The sequence below is a fragment of the Mauremys reevesii genome, linkage group 3, assembly GCF_016161935.1.
Source record: "Mauremys reevesii isolate NIE-2019 linkage group 3, ASM1616193v1, whole genome shotgun sequence".
NCBI lineage: Eukaryota > Metazoa > Chordata > Testudines > Geoemydidae > Mauremys > Mauremys reevesii.
The window spans coordinates 63,733,683-63,760,765 of NC_052625.1; the positions used below are offsets into that span (position 1 = coordinate 63,733,683).

The 27,083-nt window shown below is 53.1% G+C and overlaps 1 protein-coding gene across 2 annotated transcripts; it reads right to left on the reverse strand.

The window, feature by feature from the left end:
• Positions 1 to 10,916: 10,916 nt before the first annotated feature.
• TMEM151B (transmembrane protein 151B) lies at positions 10,917 to 25,950 on the reverse strand. 2 transcript variants are annotated; one of them, XM_039530448.1, is made up of 2 exons: positions 25,487 to 25,950; positions 10,917 to 13,488 (listed from the first exon to the last, which is right to left on the reverse strand). In XM_039530448.1, exons 1-2 carry the CDS (start codon positions 25,574 to 25,576, stop codon positions 12,052 to 12,054), a joined length of 1,527 nt encoding a protein of 508 aa, XP_039386382.1. In that variant the 5' UTR covers positions 25,577 to 25,950; the 3' UTR covers positions 10,917 to 12,051. The 2 variants fall into 2 exon arrangements, with proteins under 2 accessions (XP_039386382.1, XP_039386381.1); XM_039530447.1 differs by having other exon boundaries at positions 25,312 to 25,950.
• Between the last annotated feature and the right edge of the window lie 1,133 nt (positions 25,951 to 27,083).

Genomic DNA, 27,083 nt, shown 5'->3' on the forward strand with positions numbered 1-27,083 from the left:
AACAGGCATCATTTTGTCATTTGCTGAACTGCTGCAGGAAAGAATGGGTTAGTCTGAGCTAAAACCACAACTTCACAAATTTCTGTGCAGGGCTCCACCCCACTAGCTGTGCATATGCACCAGGCCAGTTTGTTTTGATGGAACACGTCTGTAACCGTTTCAGATCCTGGATGACTGCAGAGGAGAATTTCAGACACCTGCATCTATTCTGGATCCACCCGACCCATCTAGAATGCTATCAATATAGCAACTTTATCCTGGTCTATCTTCCCCTTCTGTTTTGTTCTCTTTTCCTTGAGGCCTGACTATTTAGTAGAACTGGTTGAAATTTTTCAAATTGTGAGGGATTTGAATACATTTTTAATCAAAAATTCAATTTTTAAGCATAAAAGGAAAAAAAACCCTCACCAAAAATTGTTCAGGTTTTTTTTCTCTAGCTCTCTTTTGAAAAAAACAAAACAAAACAGGAATAACTTTTGAGAAATTCCTGTAACACATTTTATTGGGATTTTTTTTGTTTTCAACCAGCTCTACAGTGTATTGAGTGAAGCTTCACAGAATTGTAGACTCCATTAGTTTGCAGTGCTGTTGTAACTGTGTTGGTCCCAGGGTATCAGAGAGACAAGGCGGGTGAGGTAATATTGGACCCAATTCTGTTGGGGAAAGAGACAAGCTTTGAGCTCCACAGAGCTCTTCTTGAAAGTTTGTCTCTTTCCCCAACAGAAGTTGATCCAATAAAAGTTGTTATCTCATCCTGTCTCTCTCAGAGGGCAGGTCTACACTACCAGTTAAGTCGGTCTAACTTACATTGCTCAGGGGTGTGAAAAAGCCCCCGCTCAATGACACAAGTTTTGCACTGTCCACACTGGAGCTGTCGGCGGGAGACGCTCTCCCACTGACATAGCTTATGCTTCTCACTGAGGTGCAGTAATTATGCCGATGGGAGAGCGCTCTCCCGTCAGCATAGTACATCTAAACCGGATGCGCTACAGCAGCTCAGCTGCATCGGTGCAGCTGTGCCTATGTAGCACTGTAGCGTTGACTTGCCCAGAATCTATTATGTCATTCTCCCACCTCCACCTCCCCACATCCAATCTCATCACTCAGGGCCAATTGTTCCCCAGAAGAAAAATCTGATGAAAAAACTCTCTCCCTAACTTGAACAAGAAGAATCCATCTGTTATCACCTGATCTCCTGCATCTGCTCCTGCTTCTGGAGACTTGTTTGTATTCTCAGGCCTGTGTTTTGAATCCTTTTCACCCTGATTGCTTCAAGGGCTGCCATCCAAAGTCAGAACTCATTAGATGTCAGCTGACAGTGCAGCTAATGGACACTAGTATCGTGTGACTGATACAAATACTCAATCATCTTGACACATTGTAGCTATGTTGTGTTTCTTTCACTAAGTGAATAGCTAAGATTGCAGAAGCTGCTTGCACTGATGGAGAGTGAGCGATCCTCGTGTGTGTTTGCTCTGCAAAGTCCACTAAAGTCTAATCACAGTGGGTGATCTACAAAATCCCCAAAGTTCCAAGAACTGGTGATGTTTCCGGAAGGGCACATGTGTTCCCATAAAGTTTCATTTTCCCCATTAAAAGTCTTAAGTCTTAAAAAAACACCACCGCCAACAACCAATTGGTTTCCAAGGGCCGCTGTGCTTGTCACCGGTGCCAGAAGCACATACTGCACATTGGTATGGACTCCTGAAGCTTCAGCAGTTTCTGAAAGCGTTGCATAGGTGGGTGATGTACCTGCTGGTAGAGACTGGCTGTGGAATGCAGGAAGATGATCTCCTTGGACTTCATAAAGACACTGCCCCCAAGACAGACCAGGCATGGCGAGAACCAGAAGGGGAAGTACATGAGGCTTCTTCCAAGTTTAGTTTAGACCTTGGAACTTGTAGGCAGGAAGGCTGTGGAAAATGCCATGTCCTGGCTGGGAAGAGTTGATATTTGGAAGAAGAAGGCTCCTGGCCCTAGGTGGCAGTGGTCAATTTGTTTGTTTCGATGCAGCTGATGAGATCAAATCCTTGGGCATAACATTCCATTTCAAAGTGTAACTCTAGGTTCCATGACGGAGGGAGGAGGCAGAACCTCCTGACAACAGGTTGGCCACAGGGGTACCTGGATCTCACAAGCCCACTGCTGAAGACCAGGTAGATTCTGGAAGGTGATTTATTCACCAAAATCCCAGTGTTAATTCCAGGCATAAAATAAATATTGCAAGAGATTGATTAGTCTGGATTCAAGGGCAAGTGGAGAAGATGGGCCATATTCACCCTTGTGTAGCTCCACTGGCTTCAACACAGCCCATTAATTTCTACCTGCACCTTGGCTAGACCCCTTTCCCCTCTTTCCAAAATGCCCATTATATCCATTCAAGTGCCCACAAGGGGGAGGAGAAAAAAACAACCCTATGTTCCAAATTGTATATGACCCAACATATCACACAGCCAGGCTACGCGAACTCTGTGCCAACATGCACATTTCAGTCGGAATATACAACTGGCCTGATGTTTAAATCACAGGCCATTTATTGGATAGCATGGAGCCAAGTAGCCATATATTTTATTTTCTTCAACAAAGACTAATTTAATTTTTTAAAAAGCATTCGTTCTGTGTGGAGCTCTATGGCAGCCCATGGTTGGGTAATATGCATTCTGGCTGGTGCAGTAGTTCAGATCTCCCCGACACATACTGCACTTCTCACTCTATACTGCAGGACAGTATCAGCTCCACTGCCTGGTTTTAAACTTGACAGCTGTAAAGCGTCACTTGTGTGATAATTAAACAGAAATTACCAGGGTTGTAATCAGAATGGCTGGAACAAAAGGCTAAGGATGTGATTTCACCACTGGAGTAATACTTAAATCATAGGGGTGATATTATACTGTTATTGCCCCTGAAACCAGGCGCTACTTGGCTTATCACCCTTTTTGTCTTCTTAAAGATTAAGGCCCAATCCTACAGTTGAATCCCCACAGGCAGGCCCCTAGTGGGCTCTGCGTAGGTGCAGAGGACCACTCCTGTAGAGCCAGTTGCAGAATGGGGGCCTGCATGTAAAAGCCACTCACATGCGCAGTGTCAGCCATCTTGCTCTTCTTAAGGAGTGTCACCACTGAGCATATGCAATGCCCTTCCCCCTGCCTGCTTCCCAGGCAGTGAGTAGAGAAAATCACCTGTGCCCGCAATTGCTACTTCAGCCTACTCGGAACACAGGGAAAAGATGAGAAAAGTTAACTAATTATTTGGGAAACAAAGGGCAGCAAAGGGCTATTTCTCTGGATTGTGAGTATTTTTAAAAGAGGGTTTTTTAAAAAAAAGTCAAGCAAACAGTAGCCTCTACATTTTCCATAGTGAAAATTTGCTGGCCGTCAGCACTGCCCTGGATTGTCAAGAATCGGATCTGAAAAGCAGCGTTGTCAACTCCTGTGATTGTTAGTGTTCTTCGTCAAGCTCCAGCTCTTGGGGGTCACATTATATGGTGAGGGTCTCCGCTTTCATTTAAAGAAAAAGGAAGTTCTAAGTCCTTGTGGTTGGGGAGAAGAGCTTCAAAATGTGACTTGTAAAGGCTCAAAGACCTAAAGGCAGATAAAAAGAACCCCAAAGGTATTTATTTTTAAAAGCCCTAATCTTTTTAAGCCAGGCTATGCATCTGGGGGGCCTGATTCATATTGGAATGCTTGGGGTTGGCTATACAGAGGGGTTTCCTCTCCCTGCCTTATCAACAGCGCCTGCCAATGTTAAATCTGAAAGAACATTATGAATATTCACCTGCTGTCCTCATCAGTACTGTTTGTTTGACATGTTGCATTGCAGGCAATGACACGAGGATGGTCAGTTTCGCTTCCTTGCACTGCACTAGCAAAACGAACCCAGCACTGTTGGGGAAGGTTCAAAAGCAGAAATGATAATGGCTAAAATGATGGCAATCTGTCTATTCAGATCAGGGTTGGCTGAACCACACCCACACACACACACCCTCTTTTTAATTAGCAAAGCCAAACCTTGACAAGTGCTTGCATGACAAGTATGTTGGCGGCAACAGGAAATGCAAAGTAGCTCAAGAGTATTATTTAACCTTACTCTCTTTGAAGGCTGTATTAGCTGCTCCACATGCTGGGAGGAGAAGGGGCCTGGCTGCTGTCCCGTTTCAGGCAGCATGCTCCGTGGGTAAAAGCCTGCTCTGGCAAGCATTGTGCTGAGAACAAACCCCAGTATATGGGAGACCACAATGGGTGGGACAGGGATGAAAAAAGTTTACCTTTCCCCTCCCCCTCACTTTGCAGCCTAGCTCCAGCATGCTCCCACCTTCACTAAGGGATATGGTCCGATCTGAGCTGTAGGGGCTCTGCTCTCCACGGGTATAGGGAAAACAGCACCGAGCACCTACAACATGGAGAGCAAAATCACTCTGCAGAGATCTACTGAGCTGTCGGGAGAGGGGAAATCAGCCCTGAGATGAGCCTCAGCTTGCAGGATAGTGGCCCTCTCCTTGCTTTGCTCCTTTCCCCTCTCCCAGGCTGGCTTTCTTCAGGGCTGAACAGTAGGACACAAGGAAGGAATCTTTGGACAGGAAAAGGTTGCACAGTCCAGCAAGCACATGGTCTGTGTAATAAGATCCTGGAAGAAAGTGGGCACTTGGGCTCTGGAGAAGAGAAGGCTGAAGAGAGAGGGTGCACGTCTGCTCATACAGAGAGGGCTGTTCCAGAGAGAAGCAGGGCCAATTACTCTCATTAGTCAATGGAGGAGAAGTAACAGGATTAAGATACAGCAGGGAGAATTCAAGTTAGATACCAGGCAACATGCTATCATGAGATGAGCAGATGGGCAATCGAATGAGCTGCCAAAGGAATCACCATCCCCAGCACAGACATAGCTGAGATCAGACACTAGACTGCAGGGAGAATGGATACCTGGCCAGTTCAGACAATGCTGCTAAGTCTATAGCCACATGGGAGTCCCTGGGTCCCATCCCAACCAGGAGGGGGTGAAATGCGAGTGGTGGTTACTGTCACACAGACTGGAGGATTGGTGCTTTGTGCTGACAGTGTAAATAACTTGTGTCCCTTGGAGAATTCAAACATCTCCCCGTTCATGTGGGCCTGACTGTACACATGGTAGGTTCCTCGCTCCTCCCGTTTAACAGGATACACCTGTGTACTAGCCCCCTCACTCCTTCATAAACACGTGCACCAGTTCTGGATGCTGCTATCCTCTCCCCCCAGTCCCTAGGATAGGAATATGGGGGCAAGGGGGGGTGCACTGGACTCTGAGCTGAGGCCCCAGGAGAATGGTTGGACTAAATGGCCTGTCAAAGGGTGGGGTGGGGGGGAGACAACATCTGTGAGTCCCTGGTTCAAGCCCAGCCTCTCTAGGTTTCTCATCCTCAGCCCAGGCCATCTCCTGCCTTCATCCCTGCCCCCACACCCTTGGCTGTGCCCCATGCCCAGATGCAGCACATCCACTATGCTGTTAGAGTTGGCAGCCAGGTCTCCCTTCATGACCGTGGCTTGTCCTGCCCCAGGGAGGGAAATGCTTGGGCTGGAAGGGCTTGTCCTAGCCCCTGCTCATGCTCTCAGGCAAGGCACCTGCCTGACTCCACTGTAACTCAGGACTGCGGGAGGAGGGAACCGGAGAGGAGGACAGAGCCCCTCCCCCCCCATTGCTTCTCGTTTGGGTCCAGGAAAGTCAGGTGAGGCACAGTCCCATAGAGATGGGCAGGGGCGGCTCTAGGGATTTTGCCACCCCAAGCAGGGCAGGCAGGCTGCCTCCGGCGGTTTGCCTGCAGAGGGTCTGCTGGTCCCATGGCTGCGGGAGGTCCTCCGAAGCTGCGGGACCAAAGGACCCTCCGCAGGCAAACCGCCGGAGGCAGCCTGCCTGCCGCCCTCGCGGCGCTGGCAGAGCACTCCCCGTGGCTTGCCGCCCCAAGCACGGGCTTGGTGTGCTGGGGCCTGGAGCCGCCCCTGCAGATGGGGCTGCTCTGATCCAGCCCCCTAGGGATCCAGGCTGGGTGACTGTTCCCGTCAAGGTACTTTCTAGTGTGTACCAGTGCCTAGGCTGGCAGCTGCACTGCTCCCGTCATCATCCGCTCGGCAGAATCTCAGCAAGCGCAAAGGGACACAGGAAGGATGCAGGGGTGATGGGCAGATACCCCAGAGCGCTGGCTCTGCATGCTGCCATCTGCCTTAGGGCAGCGCTTAGAAAACAGGCAGCATGTTGGAGAAGCTGCTGGATTTCAAAGAGATTAATTGGCCACTGGCGCCTCTGATCTCAGCATTTCCTCTCTTCAACCCAGGGGACTCCTCCGCTACATGGTGAGAATCTCTTATCTGACGGGGGAGGAGAATCTTAACTCAAGTGGACAGCTGGATTTATTAATGGACTAGCGTCAGGAGAGCAGGGAGGAGGCAGCAGAGCCGAGCTGGGCAGAGGCTTTGTTGTGTGCGGTCACGCACCGACGCGCGTGCACAGGCCGAGTCTGCCCTTTCCTCATCAGATTGAGATGCCTCGTGCTTAACCTCCCCTCTATGGCACAAGCTTTCCCCATGTATCCTAGCACCAGGCCCCCACTGGGTGCTGCCAACACCGTTAGGTAAAGGGTGGCTCAGGGAAAGGGGAGGAGGGCTGTTAATTGCCTTCCTCTCAAAGTGGGGATCAGACTTGGGTGAGGAGTTAATGGCGGGAGATCAGACACCAGGGGGCGGCTTTGCTCCCTGTTGCTGAAGGAGAAATGGGGGCTGGCCTTTGCGATGTCAAGTTGCTCTTAAAGGTGCCCCCAAATCAGCGGTGGCTTTAGCGGTTCCAGTACATGTGCTGCTCTGTGGGAGGCCTGGGTTGGATTACTGAACCCGCTTTTTCTCTCCCTGGGACTGGCAGGTGCTCGGGACATTGTAGAAGCAACACCTCAGTCCACAGAGGGGTAGGCAGGGTGAGAGCTTGGAGGGGCTTCAAGCAATCTTGGACAACTTTGGCCCAGGCTTTGGTGGTGGAGAATTCCAGGCAAAACTTCTCCCAGCAGCATTAGCGAGCCTAATGGCGCCACATGGGGAAGCTGTGTTTGAAACGTGAACGTGGTTGGGAGTGGGGGAGTTTGTTCAGTCCCAGGTGCAGGGGGAGTGGGTGGTTCCCATCACTCTGCAGAGCCCTTCTGACCAAGTCAGCAGCAGCGTCCAGAGGAAGCCTAGTCTTGCTGGCTGGTAGGACAGTCTCCACCATGAGACTTTGAGGGTGGTGTGGGTGAAAATGGAGCTATCTAAGGACCAAGATGAACCTGAACCCACAGGAAAAGAATCTTGGTGTGAACAGGACTGGACAAAGCTAATGGGCAGCATGTTAGGCAGTAGAGTTTTGCTGCTGGCGATAAAGGATGTGGGCAAGCAAACCCTTCTAACCTGCCCCTGTTCTGTGGGCTCCCCCATCCCCAGGGGAACCGAAAGACTTGCCGACCCCTATGATAAATCCATGGATCTAAGGCACCTGGGCACAGAGGGATGGCAAGTGTAGCCTAATCTAAGCCATGAGCAGCTTTAAAATGGAACAGCTGGGGAAGGCCAAGAGGGCCTGAGTCCCGTCTCACATACCCCAGTCACAGCCAATTTTAACTCCATTGATTTCAGTGGGGATACTCCTCATTACCAAGGCACAAGGGCACATTCCATCATCTCCCATTCACATCACTAGGAGCTATTCCATTGACATTAACTGGAGCTGCACTGGGCCCTGAGTGGGAGGAGAATGAGGCACTAGCAGCCAAATTCAATTGGTATAAGAGGAGCCAGTGGAGCTGTAGCCACTTCCACCAGGTCTGGGTTTGGCAGAAGCATTGCAGAGTGTGCAGACAACAATGGAAACAGAAGAGCAGGGGGATAGCCTAGGGCCTGGTTATTTAAACCTACCAGTTCTTAAAGGGCCATTGCCATTTAAGCCCAAAATGTAGGTTTTGTAGTGGGACCTATTGGGTTCCGGGAAGTGGGTGGGCGGAAGCCCACCCACTGCTAAAGGATCCTCCCTCAGCCTAAGAGGAGGATCTACAGGACCTCAAAACCCAACTGATTTTGGGGGACAACTAATAAAAGAACAGGGACAGGAGTGCGGCCAAAGGGCCATAAGAAGGGAGCCTGACGGGGACACCGAGCAGAGAACCCCAGAAAGTGCCCACTGCTCCTTGAAGGCGTCAAGAGAGCCGGTGGACGCCACCCAGAGGAACTCTGCCCGGATGCGTGAACGGACAGAGGATCGGAACCAAGCCCCGCAGTCACAGGAGTCTCCATTGGCCAACCGCCTCTCCCTGGTTGTGTAGATGGCTATTTTAGCCAGGGCGAGGAGGAGGTTGACCAGGAGGTCCTGTGACTTTGTGCGGCCACGGATAGGGAGTGCATGGAGAAGGAGGTGAGGGGAAAAGTGCAGCCAGAAACGCAACAGTCTATTCATGAGGAGCCAGAATAGGGGCTGCAACCTCGCGCATTCCCAGTAAACGTGCGCCAGGGTCTCCCTCGTGCTGCAGAAGGGGCAGGTGTCTGAGACAGGGGTGAACCGCACCAAATACACACCCGTGCTGATATCCCCGGCGGGCCTTGGGACCAGGGTGGAGTATAGGCTGGCCCATCGGGAGGTTTTGTAGTGGGAGGAGGGGAGTTTGACAAGACAAACTCTGTATGGAACTATGAGGCTTTAAAAAAGTTTCAGATCAAACAGTCTTTGTTTTAGTACCTGAGAACAAGTGAAACTGACTAGAAACCTCAGCGTGAAACTGACCAGCCTAATTTCATTGCCTAATAGCAGAACAGAGAATAAACTTCATCAGGGATGGGGGAAAGTCAATGAGATGTTTAAAATTCTTTCAGATCCAACAGTCTCAGGGCCTGTTAGTAACATGGGGAAAGATCTTTATCTTGGAAATGAGGGGAGAAGTTAGTGAAGTATTAATTCTTATTAGAGAAATTCCCTAAAGGTAGGTCAGATTCTGGAAAGTGACCAACACAACAGCATTACTGAGGAGAGGGGTGGGGTATGCAGGAAGTGGTCAGGCACTGAGATCTAGTCAGTGAAACAGTACAGCACATTACATGCAGAAATGGACCAGGGGAGGTCTGGCTGAAACCAATGCAATGTAACACTTGATTCAGTGTGATACTTGTCCCCTTTCTGCAGCAGACCTGCAGGGGGATAGACATCTCCTGCCTGCTGCTGCCACTGCCAGCTACTGGAGTTGGTCCTTTAGCTCAAGCAGTGGAGAACTATGCTGCTGCTTGGGTTCAAAGCTTGCTGCTGGCTAGTGGTGGGAATTGCTCCATGCAGTTCTCTGCCAGGGTGGGTGATGGGAAAGCTGACGGACAGCGGGACTGGGGTGATCACTGGCCAAGGCCAGAACTCGGCCATTCAACAGGCACAGACCAGCTTGCTGAATGGAAAAGGGGCCTTAGGAAAACTGGTGAGTCTATAATGAGTTCAAGAGGTGCAGTGATGTGCTAATGGAAAAGGCAACACAGACAGAGGCAGCCCAGAGCTTGTGGGCCTAAGAGGCATTATCTCAGTACCCCTTTCTCACACCCTAGCACAGACTTTGAAAGATCTCTACACAAAACACAGTTCAGCCTTGATAACTTCCTTTTTCCCTCCTCCCACCAAGTATTTATGGGCCCAATCCTGCAAATCCTTCCTCATGCGAGTAGCCTCATTGCTTCCAGTAAGGACTCCTCACATGAGTACGGGTTTGCAGGACAGGGAGCGTGCTGAGACGCCGATCCCTCTAGGTATGTGCATATGAAGTGATGAAAGGGGGGTGACCGTGGTGAGTCCATTCCAGGGTTACAAAAATGGTTACATTCAGACCCCAGTGTGACATGACCATGGGACAAAGGCAACTCACTGCAGCCAGGTAATGGGCCATCAGGGGTTTCCTTGAGCACGTTCCAAAATGATCCCCTCATTTCTAACCACCCTCTGTATTTTAGCGTAGAAGAAATGCCTTGTGTGGTCGCTGCTGCTCTCTGAGGACATGATCCTGCCACCCTGACCCATGGTGAGTAGAACCACTGACTTCAAGTGACTGCTCATGTCTATAAGGATCATTTGCAGGAGCTTGAGTACGTAGGATCGGCTCCTGAATGGCCACATCCACAAGCCCAATCTAGCAGGAGTTCTCACCCACATGCACTAGTTTCAGGGAGAAGTTTAAAGAAAATGACCCATTTAGGCCCTGATACTGCTATTGGATTGCATAGGTGGACCCCCACTGACCAATGGGACTCTATGTTGATGCAGGGGGCCATTCACACGGATCCCATTGCAGGACTGGGACCTGAAAGGTGAACTGTTGTGGTTTTACCTACTGCAGACACCTGAGTCGAAGGTTCTGTTTCTGCCCAGAGCAGGGCAGGGAGCTGCATTCATGCCACCACTGCTGGTGTTTAGCTCCTCCCAGGGAACTGGCTCCTGCCCTCAGGGCTTGGTGGGTTCTTTTACCTCCAGTAAACATGCTCACAGACTCTGTACGGAACCTGGGAGCACGGGCCTTTGCAGACTATTTTCAATAGGATTGTTTCTGTTCACCTTTCAGCCAGCCAGAGGATTCTGCCCATTGGTCTGTGCTATGAGGGAGGCACCCTAAAGAGGTTTTTGGGTAGACTGTATATGGTAGTCCCCTGAGGAGCCAGTGGAAACCCTTCAGAGAGGAGCGTGGGGCCCAGGAGCTGAGGATCATGCTGAGAGGAGCCCTCTCTGTAACCACATGGGCCAAAGGGGTTGCATTGTTTCAGATTGTTAGCAGCCCTTCCCTTCACCAGCATGGACAGCAGAAACTCTGGGCCTCTCTACATCACCACCCCTCTCCCATCTCCAGCCTCTCCTTGCCCTCAGAGCTCTGTGCCAAACCCAGCTTCCCTTCGTATTAGTGACTGGAGTCTGGAGCCAGCTTGACTTCATGTAATATTTACTCTCCCCAAGACCCGCCAACCTGCTCTTCTATTATTCATCGGTAAACTGCAGTTGAACCTAACAGAACCTCCCTGGATGCCAGACTCCTTGCTTGGCTGAATTAATTATGACTAGACCTCGCTCACTTCAAGCCCTGGGGGTCCCCCAGCTGCCCAACTCACCCCTTCCCCATCGGGTGTCTTTGGCTTCCCGAAAACTCCCAGCACACCCAGGTCTCCGTGGTTTGCTTTGCAGGCTGGGCCTTCTCCTGCCAGACCTACTGGCTTCATGCTGTGTCTGTGCTCTAACGCCAGGTCTGGCCTTTCCTCAGTAGATTCCCTGTTGCTTCCTGCTCTTTGCAACCCCAAATGGAAAAGTCGTTGGAATGCTTTAAGCTTTACCTAGGGGATGCTGATTCTTGGCCCTGGAGTGCTGAGGCTTTCTAAAGAGCCATCTGGTGGCAATGCCCCTCCCAGCAGCTGAGGACAGTGTAACAGTCGGAGCGCAGCCTCAATAAAAGGGCGAAAGAGTTGGCCTTGTGGTCTTGAGCATTTCCTCTAAACTGCCCTTCAGCTCTATGGGCCCGAGTGCCCCAGGATCTTTGGCGCATGAGGAGTTAATCGCTGCTTCAAAGGGAATGTGCTGCCAGGCCTTGCTCCTCTTGGCCCCGTGCGGGACCCCTCTGCGGGAGAGTAAGTCTGCAGCACTGGGGGAGAAGGGCGGAGGTCACGGGTGCAGCAGGGTGGTGGGTGCTAGTTGTCATTTAGCACTATTCCAGCCAGCCGGGGCCTTTCGAGGCAGAGCGTGGAACTATAGCACCCAGCTCCCTCCTTCAGTCCTTTCTTTTCTACCATTTTCTGCATGTGGCTGTCGGTCTGTCATTTTGTGCCATGCCACAGGTGGCGCTGCTGCTCACCCATCCTGCTGCCACCCTCTCCTCTGTGACATCAAAGAGGCCATGTGGCAAATGCAGCAGCTGCTGAGCCTATCCTTGGAGACCAAGAGGCAGTGACCTCTCCATCCCACATGCTGAGCGGGGCACTGGTGCCTCATTTTCCTGGCTATCCCCTCCCTTCCCAAGTCCCTGTGCCTGGAGACACGGTGATCAAGAGGGAGATCCTCGCCGCCCTCCGCTCACAGTGAGGTCTCCATGCAGGACCCGTTCCGATGGAGGTGACGGTGGTCATGGTTGAGGCAGCCCTCGTTGCGGTGCACAATAAGGACGGGGAAGTAGAGGGCATCCTGGTAAGCAGGAGGGTCCTCCTCCTCCACTGTGACCTGGCTGGAGAGCCGGGTTTGCTCAGTTGGGCAGCTCTGCTCGTTCAAGCTCCCACTCCGACTCTGCCAGAGGCAGCTGCGCCGGGAGCCGTAGAGGCGGCCCAGCGAGAAGCGGCTGCTGCTGAAGGGGATCCTGGGGCTGCCGTTGCAGATGCTCAGGGCGCTGCGGGAGAAGATGGACGAGCTGCTTATAGTCCTGTGGCACCGCTCGCAGTTCTGCCGGTAGCCCCCGTACCTGCAAGCGGAGTAGCTGGTGCAGCTGGAGAGCCCCACCAAGTCCATCAGGACAGCCTCTGAGTAGCTGGGCACTAGCTGCTGGTTGGACCGGATGTGCCACTCCAGCTCAGTGCTGTCCACCGTGTTGACACGGGGCATCCTCCTGCAGAAGGAGCGCTCCTCAGCTGGTGTTACGGCCACAAAGTCAAACCCAAAGAGCTTCTCCACGTGGTAATGGACGTAGGAGGTGCGGTACTCATTCAGCACCCGCAGGGGCCAGGAGAGGGTCAGCAGGGCAGCCACCCAGAAGACGTAGTGGGACACGTACCAGGGAAGGTTATCGGGGTCTGAAAAGGCCACCATGTATTCCTTGAAATCCACGTTCTTGAGGTGCATCCCCTCCCTGGCCTCCATGTAGTCGTCCAGCCCCTCGTTCTCGGTGAAGAAGCGGGCGCGCTGGGTCAGGTAGGAGTTCTCGGACTCCACGTTGGCAAAGCTGAAGCATTTGGTGAAGCGGAGCCGAGTGGCTGGGTAGCTCTCCAGGTCCATCAGGTCCTTGGAGATGTCCTTGACCCCACAGTTGGAGTAGTCAAACTCGGCCTCCGCCACATGAGTGTTGACCCTCTCGTGATACACCTGGGTCGTGGTGTAGGCGTCCCCATTGCGGTAGCGGGTGACCTGCCGGGTCCTCCGGACATAGTGGTAGCTGATGGCTTTCCACCAGATGCACGGGGTGGCCTGCTGCATTCTCTGCACCCGCTCGTGCACGCTCTCCACGTCCACCTTGTACTGCAGCTCATTGCGGGTGTAGCAGTGCCAGCACTCCACCAGGTAGACCACGTAGAGCATCACCAGGAAGGCCAGGGGGATGTAAACATAGCCATTGGAGCAGGGGCTATCGTGATACATCATGGACTTGCCCTTGTAGGCACTGTCAAAGGTCAGCCGGGTGACCTTGGTCACATGGCACCAGGTCATAGCTCCCATGCAGCCGTACATGAGAAGGGAGAGGAGCAGGCATTTCCAGTGGGATTCTCTGCAGAGGGACTTACTGAGGGACTGCTTCACCGGCCGCTGCTGCTCCAGGTGCCCAGGGGAACCAGGGAAGAGGGGGAGAGAGAACAGGGGGAGAAGTTAATAGCCTGCAGCAGAAAGGGGAAAGCCAGCCCGCTGAACAGAGCGTTGATTAGCTCCTGCAATTAACTGGCTAAAGAATGAATCCCAGATTGCCATCCTCAGAGAGGCAACAGATCCCATTCAGAGGTTACTCCTCAGGGATAATCCTTTCAGCTGGCAGGCGAGAGGGGCCAGAGGTCTGTGCTTCACCCCGGGATGATGCGCCGTGTGACTGATGCCCAATTCCCATATTGTGCAGCCTCTGGCTACTGCAGTGGGAGTCAGTGCCCACTTCCTGCCATTCCAGGGTTGCCACGTGCCCTCCTCTCCCAGGAAATGTGAACAGAGCATGCTGTCCCTGCCTGGAAGATATGGACATATGACCCTCTCCTCCAGAGTGTCAGTGGGCTCGCTGCTCCATTCATGAACTAGCATCGAAGAGCAGAGCAGTCAGGATCCCTCCCCCTCCCCTCTGTCACTTGAAGCCAATGCCATGTCCTCCAGGACACCCAGGGAAGGGTAATCCCACCTCTGATTCAGAACGGTAATTGCCCGGCTTGCCTGCAAGCCTCTGCCATGATTCACTGTTGCTGCAGGCACCAGCCCCAGGCTAAGTGGCTGCATCCCCTATTCCTCGCTGCCTGCCATGAGTGTAAATCAGCGAGGTGCTCTCCTGAGCAGCAATTCCACTCACGGGGCGACTGTCCGCACATATGGCAGTCCAGCTGTGAACCTGCCAGCCGCAGGAAAGGCCCTTCTGCGGGAGAGCTACAAGGGTTGTAAATCCCCCTAGGGCTGTTCCTCCAACAATGCCTGACACAAATAGCGCTGCAAGCAGAACAGTGCAAGTTTCCCACCCCTCGTACTGCGACAGTGACCTCACGCATGCAAGTTCCCCCACCCTATGGAAGTGACCTCATGCATGCAAGTTCCCCCCAGCACTTGACAGTGACCTCATGCATGCAAGTTCCCCCCAGCACTGTGACAGTGACCTTTCACATGCAAGTTCCCCAACACCCCTGGAACTGCAAGAGTAACCTCTAATGTGCAAGTTTCCCCCCATCATTGTAACAGTGGCCTTTAGCATGCAACTCCCCCACCCTCCGTCAAGCACTGAGGAATTTGGCTCTGACCCTGTGGTGAAAACCCTTCTTGAGAAAATTGCTCGGGGATCTTTAATGAACAGGAGTGGGCAGGATACCAGTTTTACACCTCATCTAAAACACAGCATCTGTACAGCACCCCATAACGCCATGCTACTAGGAGTTTGGTAACAACTCAGGAAGTGCACCTCCCAGTGAAGGACCTACACCACTTCCTGGAAGATGTCCCATTCAAGCACTGGTCCAGCCTCATCCTACTTATGGGTTGTTTCTATGGCAAGTTGTTGCGCAGCAAGTTGGGGTGTGAATCTATGTGCATCAAATAACACAGCAGTGTCCAGGACGACGTCACAAGTGGAGCCAGAATGTGGGACCCCAGCTGTGAGCTGCTAGCAAAGCAGTCATTAAGGGGTGTTGGGATCTTAGATGTGCTATTCTCCTCTAGCTTATGCAAGCAGAGATGCTTTGATGCATTGTCCATTATTACAACGTGTGAATGACTTTAGTTCTCTTCCCCTTCTCTGTGTTTTAGGCCACATAGGAGTGAATATTGAAAACTTATACCAACATAGCAATATCGGTCAAGGGTGTGAAAAACCCACACCCCCTAGTGATGTAGCTATGCTGACAAAAACCCCAGTGTAGATGCAGCTATGCTGACGGAAAGTGCTTTGGTCAGCTTAGACAATGTTGTTCAGGGAGGTGGTATTCCTACACCAACAGAAAAACGTCTGACAGCATATGTCATGTCTACGCCAGGGAGCTATGCTGGCATAGGCTCTGTAGTGTAGACATAGCCTCAGGTTTTATACCCAAAGCACTATTAAACCTCTAGAACTCATTGCTGCAAGACATAACATTCAAGTCAAGAGCTCAGCAGAATGAGACATTTATGTGAATAATGAAAAGATCCAGGTTTACATTAGAGAGGAGACAAAAATAGAAGGGATAGAACCCCTTCTGCTTTAGGGCATGCATCAGCTTCTAACTGATAGGGATACGAGGAGACTTCACCTGGGGACAGGTCATTTCATAACAGTCCACTGCAGAGTTTCTTGCACCTTCCTAGGAAACAGCCCATGTTAGCCACTGTCACAGACAGGATACTGGGCTAGGTGGACCACTGGGCTGAACTTGTGCAGCAATTCTCTGTTATTGTTTTTCCATGATAGGGAAGCTGGGCGCCCTGCAGTTGACAGTGTATGTAAATAGCTCTGTATTTAGATGAGCTCCTAACAAACATGACCCCGAATGATCTTCAGGGATGGTAAAGATCCCACCACACTTTTTTTAAGAATCATGGTTTGCCCCAGTGCCCTTGGCCAAAAATATCCCCTTTCTCTTCCTCATCTCCCGCTCAACATCTCCAGTGGTGCCCTAGCCCCCGTACTTTTAGGATTGGATGTTATGTGGCCCTGTAAATGTACAATATTATTATTATTCACTTCCCCTCCTATGAAATATAGTGTTGGTTGAGTATGGCTGTGGCATCCCACCCCAGAGGTGGCTGCATTTCAGCAGAAAGGGGAGCAATCCCTTCATGTGCCCAATCCACGACGTGCTTTGGGATGAAGAATGTGACAGGAATCTAAAACATTATTTACAGCAACACAGTCAAAAGAATAATCCCCTCTTTGTTTCAATACCTTCCCTGCATTACTGACAGCACCTGAGGCTACTGAAATGGACAGAAACTTTAACATCTCATTGATTTGGCTGCACTGATGCTCTCTGTTCACTATGTATGCTTCTCTTCGCTAGTTTCACTTCCCGGTTCTTCTGTATTAACACGAGGCAAGCTGCTGCTTCTAAATAAACCACCTCCATTAGTATTATTATTTCTTTGTATTGCCAGAGGACCCAGGAGCCCGAGTCATGGACCAGGACCCCGTTGTGCTAGGCACTGTACAAACAGAACAAAATGACGATCTATGTATCAGACAAGAGACAGAAGATGGATACAGACAGATAGATGGGGGAGTACAAGGAAATAATGAGACAATATTGGTCCACATGAGGGCAGTGGTATCAGTGTACTCACCCACTGATGCTGCTGTTATTTGTTTGGGTCTCTGATGAGGTTTATCTAGAATCAGCCGTTTGCATTTAAATTCTTTTGTAACTCCTGTCAGGGGGCCTACAAGCTCCACCGGAACCTGAAAAGGGTTAAGGGGCTACTGGAAGCTCACTCAGCCCCACCTGCTGTTCCTGTCCTGGATGTCAGGCCTGAAGGAAGGGGCTAAAAAGAAGAGTGCTGGCTCAGTTAGGGGCTGCCTGGATAGGCAAACAGACCTACAGCTCTCACTTGGGGAAGGAAAAGCAGTTGGAGTGAGGCACTGAATGAGACTGCAGCTTGTCGGAGCTTCCCTGGAGGGAAGGGAGCTCCTGGCATTCACTGATAGTTGTTAAGCCAGGTCATGGCAGGGGGTGCCTCACCAGAAGTGAAGTGGGTTGGGGGATGAACAAATAACACCGTAGGAGCTCAGGACTAGGTCCAGCTGGTACAAAGACTCCTTTATCTGGCGTTTGTTTTGGACTGTAACTTTGGATTCTGCTACCCCAGAAGGGAGATGGACTTTTGTGGTGACCTGGCCAGAGGGCTGAGCCATGTAAGTCACCAGAGCTGGCTGGAAATTCTGTTGGGGAAACTGAGGCTGAGTGGATGCAGCGCCATGCGTTGCCTTGAGGAGGTGCACAGGGGATGGTGCATAGGTAATGACCGTCTCCCACCATTTACAACACCTGAAATGTTGGCCCATGACGGTCATTGCTCTTAAACTATGATCTGCCCACGTGCACCTAGCTAAGCTCACTGTAGACGTGTAGAATGTGTGGGGTGTAGCCTCACCGACTGGAACCCGTGCCTGTGCTTCTTACCCTGGGATGTTTCCCCTGTCCTGGTGCACAGTGAATGAATGTACTATCAGCAGTGTGCAGGCAAACTCAATGGGCACAGCCTCTGCCCTGCTGTTTCAATAACAACCTTCTGGCCCCTTCCATCCAAGGATCCCAAAGTGCTTTACAGACACTAATGAATTCAGTCTCATAACCCTCTTCGCCCTTTCAGGAGCTGGGTCAGTACCAGTGTCACCCAGTAGAGAGGGGAAACTGAGGCACACAGTAGGGAGGGAACTGAACCAGGGTCACATAATGAATCATTGGCAGAGCTGGCAATAGACTTGCGAAATCCAGTGCTTTAACCACAACTCCTCTCCCCCAAGCTGGGGCTAGAACGTGAGTCCTGACCTGGTCTCCAAAATGCTGATCCTTCCTCCTGAAACTTGCCAAAATGTGACCCTACAAACCAAGTTCTGGTCCTGCTGCTGCCAATGGGAGTTTTGCCACTGAATGGCGTGGGACCTGGATTTGGCTCAGAACGCTGAGATTTCTTCACTCTGCTGCAGTGAGATTCCCACCCTAGGAGTGTGCCTTTAATGAGTGGAACACAGAGCACTGTGTGTAGAACATCACAGAGAAATGCAGCTGGGGTGCACGCAGTGAGGGGAATGGTGGCTGGGTAAAACCCTTCACATTCCCATCGGGAACCTGTGTTTCCCTTGCTCCTGGAGAATGAAGAATGCTAAACTCCCAGGGTGCGCATGGAGGAGCTGGCTGGGTTCTGGAGCCTGGGGATGGGTCTCTTGGGCAGAACTAGTCTCCAGGCAACAACCTCAGCACAAAAAACTGGGGGCTGGCTCTGTGTGTGATGGAGCTGGGGACTTCAGATCTGACAGAAGCAAGTCCCAGCCCTTCTCTGAATCATGACACAGAATCGCATCAGTGTCACATCTGCAGGGCTCAGGAGGCAGGGAGTGAAAGAACGAAGCAAAAAGGGAGAGGAAGGAGAACAGGAAGGGAGCACCTAGTGGGAGGGCCTGTTCAGAGCCGTGCTGAATCCTCTCAGCTCCTCAGCCCTGAAGTGCAGCCACAACAGCTCCCTGGCTTTCTCTTCTACCCCCACCCCCATGCCCTGTGTCCCAGCTCAGCTCAGCCCAGCATTATAAGATCTCCCAGATTCCCCCTATGCTCTGCTCCCTAGCTCAGCCTGCCCTGCAGAATTGCAGGAGTTCCCTTTGTCCTCTGTGCCCTGGCAGCGCTGCAGCATCACAGGAGCTTCAGGGCCCTCTGCTTCCCTCTTCCAGCTCCCCAGCAGAGCAGTTCCATTGGAGCCTCACAGCCTGGGAGGTTTCACAGTGCAGAACGGGGGCATCCAAGAGGTATTCCCCAGCTTCCCCCTCACAGATTATGGGGCACAGGCTGACCCAGAAGTCCTGAGTCTGCTTTATGATACAGCAGGAGAGCTCCTGTAATGCTGAAGGGCATCAGTGCACAGGGGGCCCTGGAGCAGGAGAGCCTTGGGCCTCTGGCAGATCCCTAAGGTCCATACTAATCTCAAGGTATGTGTGGGGTTCACTGGCCAATGGGAAATGATGAGCACATTTGCAGAAATCGGGCCTTGTTTGCAGGTAACTCACAAACAGAGAAAAGGAACCAACCAAATAATTTAATGTGCTGTATTGGCAGATTGGGGTCGCGGCGCGAGTCCTGGAGGGAGATGGGCCCCAGGCCATGTGGGGCTTTGAGGATAGTAAGCAGCACCTTGAATTTCACCTGATGGCCAGTGCAGGGTGTGACGTGCTCTCAGGGGCCTGCCCTGCTCAGGATGCAGACACCACCTGCTGAAGCTTCCAGGTAGCCCTGTGGCAAGTCCAAGGTGAAGCCCTTTGCAGTTACCTATCCAGGGCATCAGAAGTGCTGCAGGCAAAGCCTTTATCCCAGGAGCTGGGTTCAGTAGAGCTCTAGTCCATGCATCAGCCTCCTCCTGAGACTATGCAGCATTTAAATACTGCAGTGCTTTACAGGGTCACAGTAACCCTGCTATATATTTTTACACACACACACACACACACACACACACACACACACACACCCTCTCCCTACCTCCAAAGCTATCGCCCCAGATGGAAATTCTGCTAGAGCTGCCTCCAGGGGCTACCAAGGAAGTGGGGCCTTTCCTCTGGGCCCCTGGCTTTAAGAAAGAGAACTGGCGATATGGAAAAGTCCAGAACACCAAAGAAGCCGGCATAGGGGAAATCCCTTTACTGCCAGAACAGCTTCTCTCTCAGCAGTAGAGACTGCACTACGAGTGCCGCCGTGATCTGCCCACTGCAGCCCAATGAAATGAGGCGAGAAGTTTGCCCTACTTCATTGTAAACAGGGTTTCCCTCCAGCTGAGTTCACTGTAAGCATCCTCCACTGCACTGGCTGTGCTTCTTAAAATCCCGCTGTGGTTAGCAAATCTGTTCTTACACCTGCAAGTATGGATTCTGCTACTACTAACAGACAGGAGCCAAGCTTCTTTCCATCCCTGGCTCTGACACTGGCTCACTGCATGACCTTGATCAAGTCCCTTCATCTCTCCGTGCCTCAGTTTCCCACTCCATAGGGGAATAATGATCCCTGAGCCCAGCGGGCTGTGGAGGCTGGGTTCACAGGCGTGTGTGAAGTGCTTTGAGGTGCTCAGATGAGAAGGGCAAAGGGTGACATTACTATTTTCACCTCCCATACCCTGACAACAATCGCTACTTCATCCGGGTTCTGTCTCTGATATCATCACCGAGATTAAAGATGCTGAAGTCCAACGCAAGCAGTCAATGCTGCTACTGGTGCCTGAGGCAGAATGGACCCTATTTTCCTCACCTATACCTGCACTGGCTGCTCCAGGGGCTAACAGGGGCTAACTTATACCTGGCAGTGAAGTGACTGAAAGAAACATGGAGAGCAGGAGGTGGTAGAACAAAATGTTAGTCATCGTTTGGACTAGATTATTTGAAAGGCTCCCTGACCTTGAGATCTGGGGAATCCCCTTCTCCAGCACATGGGAGCATATGGAGACCTGCAGAATGGGCTGTATGGGACAACCCAGCTCCCAGGAGACTAGCTGGATGGCCTAACCAGCCCTTTTCCATTCCTACCCCCACTGCTGCTCCAACTTGAATACAGAGCAAATTGAGAGCCCATTTGAGCTCTGTAGATGACTTGTTGCTCTGGTCAGAACTCTTTCCAAACAGTCCAACCCTTCCCATGTCTATGACCCCTCTACTTAACAAGTGACCCAAACAGTTCCCTGCCACCTGAATTCCTGCACTTTCCCCGAAATGGACCGAACCCAACCCAACTTTGCACCAACAGTTCGTCCCTGCTGCTGCCCCCCCACACACACACCCCGATGTGATGGCTAGGTTAGGAGAAACAGATCAACTGCAAGGGAGCTGGGATAAGGATTTCTCACCTACCCTCCATCTCACCAGCAAAGAACATCCTTGATTTCTGGACACACACCTGCCCCCCAATCCATCTCCATGACCTTATATCACTCAGCTTTCCAGTGTCATCCAAGTATGGACTGGCCAGGAGTTTGAGGGGGTTATGTGTCCCAGAGACACAGCTCCAAAATGCTGAAGTCATGAGCCCCAAGGCACCAGTGTGGGGTTCAGGTGGCTCCTGCATGGAGCAAAGTGGCAGTGAGTTGCAGGTTAATCTGCTGGGAGTCATTAGCAGCAGTTTCCATGGCTCTACCTTGCAGATCTACTTGCATCAGATAAGAGAATAAGCCTTGTACCTCCCCTGCAGCAGCCAGTCCCCAGAACAAGACTTGGAGGGGCCGGACTCTGCCCAGGGTCACACCTGGGAAACCCCACTGGCTTCAATGGGCTGGCCTCTGGGTTGGCTGTCCCTTGTCTGACTCGGTGAGGATGTCAGCCCCCAGCTGAGCAAACCCCGCAGCTGTACCTCAAATCCCCACACCCTCACTGTAATGCTTCCCAGAGGAAACATCTGGCTCACCCAAGGCTGGCAGTGCTGCCAACTGCAGAGGGAAGGGGAGAGCTGTGCATCTGGGACAGAGGGAGACCTGCAGGGAACCTGCTGCAGTCATATCATGGCCTCCAGATTACACCGGGATGTGGGGAGGGTTTGTTCCACCCACAGAAGTCACTTGAGAATGGGGGCAGGTACCCATAGCTTATTCCCAGGCTTCAGTGCTTGCTGGGGTTGGGGACAGGCTGGAATTGTCACAAATGGATGTCTGAGAGAATCCAATCTGACTTGCACCTCATCAGCGTGGATAGGATGGCACTGGGTTCTGCAGAACCAGGCCACAGTCTGAGAGCTTGGGTGTTAGTGTGACAGGGAGAGGGGCCAAAGTCATCCCTGGCAGAACTGCATGGCCGAGCGGAGTGGCACTGGTTCAGCCCAATGTGCATGTGGCAGACAGGAATTTTTTGGATTCCCTCCATCCCTCAGGCAGCCCTGGGGTTACACAGAGCCGTGGCCAAAACTGTACCAGGTTTCGGGGAAATCAGTGCCCTGGTATGGGATGTGACAATGCAAGGCACCATCAAGGAGGGCAGAGCAACTGTAGTTCCCCTCACCTCAATCTCCATGTTGTCCAGTATCCTGCCCTTCTCTCCAATGTCCCCTACAGGCTCTGCCCAAGGGTCACCTACAGCTAGGAGCTGGGCATGTTCCTCAGTGACTCGGTCTTTGTGAACAGTGAATGCAGCAGCATGTCCTGCCAATAGAATGTTCCCTCCCCAACAGGACCTGAGACCTCAGACAGGCTCTGCACGGAGGCAGAAATTCTTCCACCTAACCTTTGTGGTGACTGGGCATTTGAGGGGATATGTTGCTTTTCCAGGTCTGGCCTGACGGGTAGGGATCAAAAGGCACCACAGTGTGATGGCTGTCTGGTACCTATGTGAAATGAGCACATGGTATCTCTACCTGGCTCCCAGAGGGCAGCTGTCTACATTATGAAAAACACCAGCATGGCTGTGTAACCCATGCTAAGAGAGTAAGGGGCTTTGTCCTTCTCTAATGGAGGTTCCACATAAGGAGAGAAGAACCTCCATTAGGTTCTCTAATGGAGGTTCTACTATAGCTGCTAGCTAAGGGAAATACGCCGTTAGTTCAAGCAGTGGAGTAGCTCATGCTTTTTGCACTCTTGGTCCCAGACTCACACTCCTGTCAGCCCACACTGGATTATATTATACTGACATCCTTGTTGGCAGCCTTAGCAGAAAGATGGAAGACTAGACTATGTTCTCACAGTCCCAAGGCAGGGGATGGCATGTGTGAGGGACGCTGACCCTGGCATGGCTCATGTTATACTTGCTCTATGCATAGAGGCTGTCATTCTCCAGGGCTCTCACACCATTCACCTATAATTACATGAAAATAACACTGTTGTTTTTGTTTTGTTTTTTTAAAAAGGACACCCCGCTGCCATCAGCTAGGGACTCAGTTCCCTTTGAGGCAGCAACAAAGTCAGCCTTCCCTCTGGGGACCTGTCTGTTCAGGTCAGAAGAGGTGAGGGACCTTGTCCCAACCCAGGGTAAGCATCGCCCTACAATACAAAATCACCCCACAGTTTGGCTCAAATTCTCAGCATCTGCTCAAGAGAAGCCCTGGACTCAGGAGATTAATGGTCATGGAATGGGGCAAGGCGGGCAGGGGAGTGTGGGTCAGTGGGACAGCTGTGTGTGGGGAACCCCAGGCTGGAATAGCAGGAGAGGTGCAAGTCTGGAGTGAGGGGCGGCAGTAGCAGAGCTGTGTGTGCGGCACTTGCATAGCTTCTCGCTCCTTCCCTCTTTTCCCTGCTCCAGATGGTGCTCAAATCTCCCACGAACGCATTCACAATTAAACACATTTTTAGAAAAGTGTGTGTGCGCACGTGTGCTTCCCAAGTAAATGGAGGGCAGAGAATACTGGGATTATGCAGCAGCCAACAACTGTCACCCCACCCTCCCAGCAGCACCCCTACTCAGCTTGTGGCTGTTAAGATCAGCTAGAGTCACTCTCTCCCATGGTATTGACTAACTGCATTTCTGGCTGTGTGTATTCCAAGAGAAGATAGCTCAGGCAAGGACCAACCCCACAGCTAGAAGACCAGAGTCTTTAATCCCCAGACAGATGCTCACAGTACGGCACTGTCCCACCGATCACTGGTGGGTCATCCTGGTCAATATTGCTTCATTTCCTGGGGACCCTAATAAGTGAACATGCTTCTCTCTGGTAAACAAAAGGATTCCCCAGCATCCCCCATGCCTCTGGCTGCCTGTAGCACACACAGCTAGCTCCTTGCTGTTCCGTGTCTCGTGCTTGGACTCTGCAAGAAGGCCCATCAAGATGACCACAGCGCAGCAGCATTCCTGGAGCCAGGGGGCACATGGCTCCTAGCCTACTCTAGTCTGCACTTCATGTTTCCCCAGCATTCAATCTCTCCCCCACAAGAAAAGCACACGAAGAGCAGCTGCGCCTCCCTTGCATCCCAAATCCCTGATGCGCCGCCGGATGGAGCAGCAGCTGGGGAATCCCTCTAGCTTCTGCGCATCAACAACCCCCCTTCCCCAGTGCCAGTCCAACTGCCTTCAGGGGGAATCATGCACTTACATGCTGGCCCCTGGCACGCTGCCAAGAGGGTTTCCCATATTCTTACTGGGCACCACAACTTCCTTCTAACGCAATAAGCCAACACCTTTCAGGTCAGTGCCCAGTGCTTTCCTCTTGGCGGGAACAACAAGCAGGTGCTTTCATCTGTTCCTTCTGCCCCCCAAAACAGTCAACCTCTCCATGCTATCCCAGGCATGTTCCCCCAGCATCCAGATCTCCTGCCTCCCCTCAGAGCTTTTCAGTCCCTGTGTTTGTCTGGTTGTTCCAGTTCAGAGCAGTACAGGCTCAGCTACCATGGTGATAAGCACAGAATGAAAGGAGAGCGAGAATGGAGAGAGGGATGCATAGGTTGTAAGTAGGGAAAGAGCTAGATCATTCCTATGGATGGTAATTATCTAGATAGAGCGTCGCACACCCACAGGCTGGCTAAACCTACCCTGTCAGGTATGAGGTAACCGGGTTAAGGGGGGACCAGCTGCCAGACAAGGGCTTCCCCTAGCTGTGGCAAGTCTGCACTGCTACCCACCAGACTCTGGCACAGTCCCTTACAGAGACCCCATCAGCCTAAATTTGTAGCTGGTGTAAGAAGCAGGACTCCATTACCTACAGTCTACTGGCACATGCTTACGCCAATGGAAAATTTGCTCCATGCGGTTGGCCAGTCTTAACTATCTCCTACCCACTGAACCATACAAGGTAGAGCCAGGGAAGCCCTGTTAGGTCCCCTCCTGTCCATCCCCGGGGGAACCAGAGCAGGACGGATCCCTACAGGTCTATTTTTTACTGCCTTGTGCCAGGCCCTGGGGCTCCAGCCCTTTGTGGGAGGGAGGATTCCCCAGCATCTTCCAGCCACACTAGGTTTCCCTTTGTTCAATTTCATCCCGTCTTTCCTGGCTCTCAGCCGCCCCCCACGCGGAGGTCTGCACCGCGCCGCGCTCCCAGGTGGTCTCCGTCCCCCAGCGCCCATAAGGGCTTCACCTCCCCTGCCAGCGGGGCCTTGGGAATCCCCCGGCCCCGGCCCGCGTGAGCCAGGCTCGGGAAAGGGGCTGCGCTGCGGGGTGCCCCTCTCTGCCCCCCCGGCCCCGGCCAGCCAGGATCGGGAAAGGGGCTGCGCTGCAGGGTGCCCCTCTCTGCCCCCCGGCCAGCCAGGCTCGGGAAAGGGGCTGCGCTGCGGGGTGCCCCTCTCTGCCCCCCCCCCCGGCCCTGGCGCGAGCGGAAGCTGCCGTACCTGGATGCAAAGCCCCGGCCCGGTCAGAGCCGGGGTGTAACCCCGCGGAGCGGAGCGGAGCCTCGAGCGCGCTGCCATGCCCGTGCCCGTGCCCGTGCCATGCAAAGCCGCTCGCATGCAGCCGGGGAGCCCCAAGCCGCCGCCCGGCGGGGCGGGCAGCTCGCTCCGTCCTCACCTCCTCTCGGCCCCCCTCCGCCTCCTCCGGAGGCACCGACGTGCTGCTGCCTCTGTCGCCGGCCGCGGCCGCCGAGGCTGGGGGGGACATGGTGGCGGGGCGGCGGGCGGCCCCCCGGCGCGGTGCCTCCCAGGTGCCCAGCGCTGGCGCCCGGCAGACGCATTATCCCGCCACCAGCCAGGCGCTCGCCGAGCGGCGGGGCGCGGGGGGACGCCGGGGAGCCGCCGCCGCTGCCGTGCCCGGCATGGCCCCAAAGCCCCGCGGCGCCGGGCGGGCAGCCGGCAGCTCGCAGCCCACCATGGACAGCGCGCTCGGGCCGCAGGGCTGCTCCGTGGCCGGGCTGCCGCAGCCCCCGAGGCGGAGCGGGGGAGCCGGGGAGGGGAGAAGGGGGCGGGGGAGACGAGGGGCTGGGGGAGAAGCGGGGAGCACGGGGGTGGGAGGAGGGGGCAGGGGCGGGGAGCGCGGCCGCCCTCGCTCCTCTCTCTCCCTCTGCCGGGAGAAGTGTGACCTTGGGGCTGCGGCCGCCGCGCTGCCTCCCTCCCTCCCTTTGTGCCGCGGGAGGGACCCCCCCTCCCTTCGCCGCGCGCCGCCCCGCCCCGCCCCGCCTCCCCGCGCCGTGCACCAGAGCCGCCGAGCTCGCCGCAACCCTGCCCCGCCGCGCGGCTGCTGCTGCTCGGGCGAGCGCAGGGGGGTCTCCGCGCAGGAGCTGCTGCCCCTGGGCCCGCGGTTAGAATCGTGCCCAGGGCCTGGCACGTGCTCGTCTGGGGTCTGAGGGACCCTGGGAGCCCCTCACCCACCCACCCACCGTTGTGCGGGTTGCTGCAGGCCACTCCCGCTGCTGTCGGGGAGGGCTAGGCACACACCACACACGCAAGGGAGAAGCAGGGCTGGGGAAGGCTCTGTAGGGAGAGCAGGTGCAGTTCAGGGTGGGAGGAGGACGCTGGATGGCTGAAGGGAAAATCTGTGCCCCATTTCCAGTTCACGGTTGGGTGAGACCAGCCAGTCTTTCCCATGTGATCACCAGGCAGTGAAATGAGCATGGTTGGTCTCAGCCCAGTTCCTAGCAGGCAGGTGTTCAGATCACAAACCCCATGAACTGGATCGTTGCTAGCAGCCTCCTAAGAAGCTAGGGTGACAAAGCTCCCTTTCTCCTTGGAGGCTGGTCCCCCTAGGCAGGGCTGAGATACATTGGTGGGTGCGGCTGTGAAGGAAATTTAACCTGCTGCTGTTCTGTGGCTAGAGATTTTCAGGCTCCAGGCCTGGCAATCTGGAGCTTTTTTTCAGCACTGAATGGTTGTGACTTTCCAGTAGGTGTGAGAATTCCTGAGACAGGCAGCTGCTTTGAGGGGGCCCCATTAGGAGTTTAATGAATCAGAGCCACGTGAAAATAGACTCCATGGCGGGGAGCAAACCCAGGGCCTTCAGTCCCCAAAGCACAAGTCCCATATACTGGAATTAAGAGAGAAATTCTTTATCAAGTGTAAGTAGCAGGATTTATCCTCATGGGTTTGAGCCACTCAGGGGAGACATGATCCACCTATGTAGGTATTGATAACTCACTGATCCCATGGTATCATGTACATAAAGGTTAAACTGA